At 47.2% G+C, this 7500-nt stretch overlaps 1 protein-coding gene across 1 annotated transcript in view; it reads right to left on the minus strand.

The window, feature by feature from the left end:
- Nucleotides 1-7500, minus strand: part of agps (alkylglycerone phosphate synthase) — a 72991-nt gene that overhangs the window by 8111 nt on the left and 57380 nt on the right. The window contains exons 18-19 of the mRNA XM_063213373.1: nt 7250-7349; nt 5406-5463 (exon numbers count right to left, since the gene is read on the minus strand). Coding sequence (XP_063069443.1) covers nt 5406-5463; nt 7250-7349 — 158 coding nt within the window. The remainder of the gene's footprint in view (nt 1-5405; nt 5464-7249; nt 7350-7500) is intronic.

The raw sequence follows: 7500 nt of genomic DNA on the forward strand, positions 1-7500 counted from the left end.
CGACGGAGGTGGCTGATCGGATCTCGATGGGGAGGGTGTTCCATCTCTTGGGCGCATAGCAGGCAAACGCGGCGTCGCCGATCTTCTTCTGCGGGGGGGTGGGGGTCCTTAGCAGCTTGGCATCAGTGGACCTGAGAGCTCGAGCAGGGGCATAAAAAGAGAGCATGTCTGAGATATAGCTAGGGGCAAGTCCATTTAATGCTTTAAATACTGTGAGCAGAATCTTAAAGTCGATTCTGTATGAGACAGGTAACCAGTGCAGGTCTGCCAAGACAGGAGAGATGTGCTCTCTCATTCTGGTTCTTGTTAGGATTCTTGCCGCAGAATTTTGAATGAGTTGCAATTTGTCAATTAATTTTTTTGGGAGACCAGAGAAAAGAGCATTGCAGTAGTCTATCCTACTGGTGACAAAAGCATGAATAAGTTTCTCAGCGTCTTGTCGGGGGGCCAAGCCGCGCACTTTGTTGACATTTCTAAGATGGAAAAAAGCAGATTTTGTTATCTTGTTGATGTGAGGCTCAAAGCTCAAATCCGAGTCTATGACCACACCTAGGCTAGTAACCTTATCTTTAATGTGTATGCTTAGGTCACCTAGGCTTGAGTGGAGTTTTGCACGTTTTTTCTTAGGCCCAATGAGCAACACTTCAGTTTTATCTTCATTTAATTTTAGGAAGTTACTGTTCATCCAATCTGTAATGGCAGACATGCATTTAGTCAAGGCATGAATGGCAGTGGTTTGGCTAGGCTCGACAGAGATATATAGTTGAGTGTCATCGGCATAGCTATGAAAATCAACATTGTGCTCTCTGATGATGGAGCCCAGGGGCAACATATAGAGAGAGAAGAGGAGAGGGCCCAAGCAACTACCCTGAGCAACTCCAAAAGGCACATCATACTTGTTGGAGACGTATTCTCCGATGGTGACAAAAAACTGTCTTCCTGTAATATATGTTTTGAACCACTCTAAGACGTGACCGGACAAGCCTACCCAAGATTCAAGGCGGTCAATTAGTATGTTGTGGTCTATCGTGTCAAAGGCGGCACTGAGGTCGAGGAGGATAAGTGCTGAAACTTTGTTTGCGGCAGTGTTGAGCCTAAGATCACTTATTATTTTGGTTAGTGCTGTTTCGGTGCTATGGTTGGCTCTAAAGCCTGATTGGAATAGTCTAGATATTTACATTGCTTTTGCCATTGTTAGTGTTTTTCCTACAAGTATGGGGCCGCGTTAAACATTCTGGCGGGGCGCATCCGGCCCCCGGGCTGCATGTTTGATATCCGTGCTCTGTGTCTTAAGAGGGGGGGGGGATGCACGCTCTCCACGTCAGGGTTCATGGCCCAGGCTTGTTTTGGGGACTCGGCTTGATCAGTCCGATCTCCTCAAACCATGACGACAACGTGGACGTCAGCAGGTTCATCCGGGTAACACAGTCACGATATGGAAAAGTTCAGAGCCCAGTATGAACCGAACTTTAGTGACGAACGCAAATTGCGTATGTTTGTGTGAGCCTCAGCCACAGGACGTGTCCCGGACACCCCATAGGATGATGAGTAGTACTTTTTTTTAAAGATATATTTTTTGGTCATTTTGACTTTATTTACACTAGTACAGTGAAGATGGTGACAGGAAGCGAGTGGGAAGAGAGAGACGGGGAAGGGCTGGTAAAGGACCACGGCAGGACCATGAGTAGTGCCACTCACACTGGGGATGCACAAGTCTACCCTCACAGACTCAACTTTACTGCGGGCCTAACCTGGCAAAACCAATGCCGCTTTGCACAATCGTTCCAATCTGGAAGACACCATGGATTCTATTTTTGAGCTAGGGAACTAGATCTTGGGCTACAATCAGAGAGCGGGGGAGGGGTGGAAAGCAGATTACTGCAGTTTGTTTGATTAGATACAACTGACATGATTGACTATGGGCTACGTATATGCCAAATGACACGTTCATAACACCAAATAAACGGCCAGGGGCCTACGAGAAATTGTATCCTCCAGACTCTCACTTTTGAGGATTGTCTGGTGTTAACCGGGCAACGTTGGGGTCTGTCTCTGTCTCACTGCCTCTGTCTGCTACTGTGCTCTATATACTCTCACTCCCTGCCGAGAGACTCAGATACAGATATACCTTTGCCTATGCACATGCACACAGTTACACACGAGCACACATCACTACCGCTAGGATGTCAAATCAAATCTAACCACTGAAATTTCAATGTGCCCAGTTCAAGCCTAAGAAAATTAACCCCTTAAAACTTCATTCGGGTAATGCACATAACACCAGCAAGTTCTGCAACATAAAAACGCTGCAAAAATGGATGAACAGAAATGACACATAATAAACTAAATGTCACGTATGGCCCATTTACCAAGACCTCTCGCACACACACACACACACACGATCGTCTTGCATAAACACATTACGCCACACAGGCCACTGTCCCTCCACTACTACAACATATTCAACATGATTTTATTGCAGCATCTGTGCTTCCTAACCGTAATCTGCACTCCAACTAGGCCTGCCTTGCTGCCACACGTAACTCAGTAAGGTAACATGCGGAAACTTGAGCTGGTCCCTCAATGCCACCTATTTCTCTATGGTGCAGCCCCACCGCCACACACGCACGCATGCACCTCCGGTGCGGTAACGGTATGGCACTTGCCAGGTCAGTTTGTGCAGCAGTGGTGGTTGCTGTGCTATATTGTGCTGTGCAAGGATGGATTACTGCAAGACTGAGTCCAGAGGGCCCTGAAGCCCAATCCTCTAAATTTCCATTCTCATGTTGTGTAAAATCACACTTTTAACAACTCTATTTTCACATATTTTCAGGGGAAAAACACCTGAATGCCCAACAATATAGGGTCTCTAACATCTGGAGGGGGGGCTTTCTTGTTGTCTGGCCCAGGGGCCCATGGAGTCATGATCCGTCCCTGGTGCTGTGCTGTGCTGTGCTGTGCTGTGCTGGCGGGCGGCTCAGTTCAGTTAACAGCAGCAGCTCTGCGCAGTGTAAAACCTGTCACCCTCTTCCGCCCGCACGTCCAACACCAGTCACTCGCCCCCCGACTCAGACAAATGGCCACACTCTCATGCTTTGTTCATTTTTTTCGGCGCGGACCAAATGAAACGTGAGCCAGGAAGGAAAGGAAGGGGGTGAGGTAAGTGGGGGGTGGGGGGTGCATAGAGAGAAAATGGGAGGAGGGAGGAAGGGAGAAAAGAAAGAAAGAAACAAAAAGAGAAAGGGGGAAAAACGAGAGTAGCAAGCAAGCTGCCCATGGCCCGTTGGGTCGGTGGCGGCAAACTAGCAAACCTTATCTATATTGCCATCCGCCCGGCAGTTTTCATACATCACTTCAGGCTATTAATCTCCACTGTCAAAAACAGCATGCTGTGAATCAGCTGCAATATTAAATCAGGATTTTTTTTTTGTCTTGCTCTGGCAGCGAGAGAGAGAGAGAGCGAGAGAGAGAGAGAGAGAGAGAGAGAGAGAGAGAGAGAGAGAGAGAGAGAGAGAGAGAGAGAGAGAGAGAGAGAGAGAGAGAGAGAGAGAGAGGCAGGGGGAGGTGTGTATGTGTGTATCTATCTGTGCGAGGGAGGGAGGGAGGGAGGGGGTTGTTCCAAATTAAAAGAGGGCTAATAAAAGGAGGCCAATAGGTGTGGAGTAAACGATGCGTCTGTTATCGCCCGAGTCAACTGACCTCCAAACGGTGGGCTGGCCAACCTCAACAACCCCCACTCCTCCCCTCCTTACCTCCTCCCCTCCTTACCTCCTACTCCCCCCACGTCTCAACCCCAAGCCCTGTACTGGGAGCAGTGCTGTAAGGTGTGTGTGTGTGTGTGTACGTTCCTGTGTTCCTGCGTACGTGTGTGTGTGTGTGTGTGTGTGCGTGCGCATGCATACGTGTGTGTGTGTGTATGTTGGGGTAGGGAGGGGGTAATGCTAGCTATATTGATGCAGCTCCTGCTTGTGTGTGTGTGTGTGTGTGTGTGTGTGTGTGTGTGTGTGTGTGTGTGTGTGTGTGTGTGTGTGTGTGTGTGTGTGTGTGTGTGTACGCTGCAGTCTATAATTGTGATTAATAACGGTGGGCTGCGCTATCTGGGCGCGGACAGGCCGCTTTGTCTGCCCACAATCAGCGCATGACAAATGGGGGCCGCTCTCTCACTGGGTTTTTGTGTGTGTGTGTGTGTGTGTGTGTGTGTGTGTGTGTGTGTGTGTGTGTGTGTGTGTGTGTGTGTGTGTGTGTGTGTGTGTGTGTGTGCAGGAAAACAGATGTAGTCTGGTGAGGCGAGGTGGGAGGGCAACGGGAGGAAATCTACATTTTGGTAGCCTGTGTTTACAGCAGGTCGACTTGGCAGAAGGGAGAGCGAGAGAAAGAAAGGGAGAATGAGAGAGAGAATGGGAGAGAGAGAGAGAGAGAGCTAAAGACAGGGAGGTAACGCTTTACTTTACGGTACAGTATTTACTGTGTACTTTCTGCGTAACAACAGGGTAACAGACAGAAGTTACATGGTATCTAATGGGTAAAAAGGGGGTAATTACAAAGTAAATACTATGTAATACCCATATCTCAAGAATTACTATGCATTCTGCATATTTTCAAACCATCTAATCTTCGAACTTCTCTTTGTTACCCTTTTGTTACCCAATTAATGGTATTTACTTTGTAATTACCCCCTTTTTACCCATTAGATACCATGTAACTTCTCTCTGTTACCCTGTTGTTACCCAGACAGTACACAGTAATTACATATGGTAACTATACCGTAAAGTAAAGCGTTACCGACAGGGAGAATGAGAGAGAGAGAAAAAGGGGGTATGAGAGAGAGAAAGGGAGAATGAGAGAGAGAGAGAGAGAGAGAGAGAGAGAGGGAGAGAGAGGGAGAATGAGAGAGAGAAAGGGAGAATGAGAGAGAGAAAGGGAAAATGAGAGAGAGAAAGGGAGAATGAGAGAGAGAAAGGGAGAATGAGAGAGAGAGAGGAGAGAAAAAAAAAGAGTGAGGAAGAAAGAGAGAAAATAATCCTGGTTTGTATACACACAAACACACACACACACTGTCTTACAAACTCAACATCTATTTACACACACACACACACACACACACACGCACACACGCACACTAGACTCTCCACGATACGGCCCCTGCCACTGTGTTCACTCACATACAGCATACACACGTGCTCGGCAAGGTTGCCTTTTACCTATGCTAGAGTTACTTTCCTTTGGAGCTGGTTCCTGTGTGTGTGTGTGTGTGTGTGTGTGTGTGTGTGTGTGTGTGTGTGTGTGTGTGTGTGTGTGTGTGTTGCTGTGTGTGTGTGTGTGTGTGTGTGCGCGTGCGTGCGTAAACATGTAGTAAAGCAGTGCTGTGGGCAGGTGAGGGTGTGTAGTGTAGTGTAGTACTGTACCTCCATGGTGGTGGGACAGGCTTCCTCCATTGGCAAGAATCTCCTCTCGGGCAGCATGCTGCAGTGGGGAGAGGACACACTAAGTAATCATGTAAAAAGTTTAAACACACCACCTTGCGGTCCCTATCCACATCACATAAGCACCAAGGGCCTGAATGAATATAATGAATGAATATAAATGGCACCTTAGAGACTACCATCATTAGAAAGTCTATGTGGAAATATAATATGAAACTCTCATAAAGGGAATAGCTCATACAGGTTTTTGTTCTACAACAACTTTAGATGAAATGACATTCACAACACACAATCGTTATTCAGGGGATGCAGTCAAGGTGGGAGATGCTGGTTATCAAGATGGCCACCTTAACTATGACGTGCTGGGGAAACCTTGCTACCCCTATACTGATGCACCCATAGAATATGACCACATGGTTTCTTCCACTTACCATCGTATTCCATTGTTTACCCACAACCAAACTGAATGTCACATGTTTACCCCTGACACATTCACCTGGGTGAAGCCGTGCAAGTTCACACTAGCCCTCACTGCTATTTACTAGAGATGAACCGGATCCTGATTTTTAGGATCCTGCTGGATATCGGATCCACTGCTTAAGATCCTGCCGGATCCGGAACCGGATCCTACGGAACGGTTGAATCACATAGACTACTCGCACACGTGGGCCCTTTTTATTACGTTGGCTCAAACTATTTTTTAGATTCATTGGCTTACTGCCACACTGCCTGCACTGGCCGTTTCCAAAGTTCTTTCACTCCATGCAGCAATTGGGGTTGTGAAAGACTGACTGAAAAACCTAGGCTAGAGATGCACCAGATCCTGATTTTTAGGTAACTGCCGGATACTGGATCCACTGCTTAAGATCCTGCCGGATCCGGATCCTATGAAAAACCCTATTATCCTGCCGGATCCGGAACCGGCTCTTGGATCCTGTGCATCTCTACTATTTACAGAGAGAGCAAAAGAAGTTGGATTCTCTGTGGTCTGCCGTGTTTGACACAACATCAGCGCCCCTTTGTTGCTTGCATTAAAGGGATCCTTGCCAACTAAGGATACGTTGGCCTTAAAAGATTAACCTTGGTGTCACCAACTTAAATGTTACTTAAAACACTAAATTAGAGCTTCTTATTCCTTTTTCTTACCAGGCAACACTTTTTTTCACTTGTGACTGCCACTGTTCCAAATTAGCGTCAGTCAGACACTTGATGACGGGGCATTCACACAGCAGTGTGGCGTGAGAATGGGTGAATCTGATGCCGGTGCTGCAACAGCCAATGACAACAGCCATGGCATATGATTGCCAATCATTTGGTTGCTGCCTGCATCCATAGCAACTACTTCATTGGCTGACACATGTACGCCAAAAGTTTGACAATTCCCAAATCAAGGGACCTAATGGATTCAACACAACACAATTGACACCACAGTTCAGTACGGCAGGAGATGCTCTAATCCAGGGTTTCCCAAACTGTGTGGAGTGCTACAAGGGGGGTGCGAGCTGAATTGAGCAATGGCGGATATGTGTGTTTTTATACAGCATTAATCAAAATTAAGTAGTTACCAACACCAACAATACAACGATATTAAAACCAGTCCAACAGAGCCAGCATGTCTTTACAACCCAGGGATACCCAGAGGAGGCAACAGGAGGGAGGGGGTGCCAAGTAGGCATTTGAACCTCACAAATGTTTATCCAGCCAAATGTACCTATATATAGCTATTCAGGGTTACACCCTGTCCAGATGTGGAAGGTAGCAGGGTGCAGTAGAAGAGGCAGCAGATAAAATGGATGCAATTTCACATGGGGGGGTGGGGGACTCACCTCCACTCCTAAGTAGACATTCAGTGGATCACTCAGGCCTCTGTAGTTAAAGGCAAAGTAGAAGTAAACACAGGCCCCAGCGTCGTACGTCTGAGTCACTCTGCAGGAGGGGAAAGAGAGAGAGAGAGAGAGAGAGAGAGAGAGAGAGAGAGAGAGAGAGAGAGAGAGAGAGAGAGAGAGAGAGAGAGAGAGAGAGGCAACAAAAACAGTCAGGGAATCAAGGGCGAAGGCAAGCAAGCAAACAGACAGAT

The sequence above is a fragment of the Engraulis encrasicolus genome, chromosome 13 (assembly GCF_034702125.1).
Source record: "Engraulis encrasicolus isolate BLACKSEA-1 chromosome 13, IST_EnEncr_1.0, whole genome shotgun sequence".
In the NCBI taxonomy this organism is placed as follows: Eukaryota; Metazoa; Chordata; class Actinopteri; order Clupeiformes; family Engraulidae; genus Engraulis; species Engraulis encrasicolus.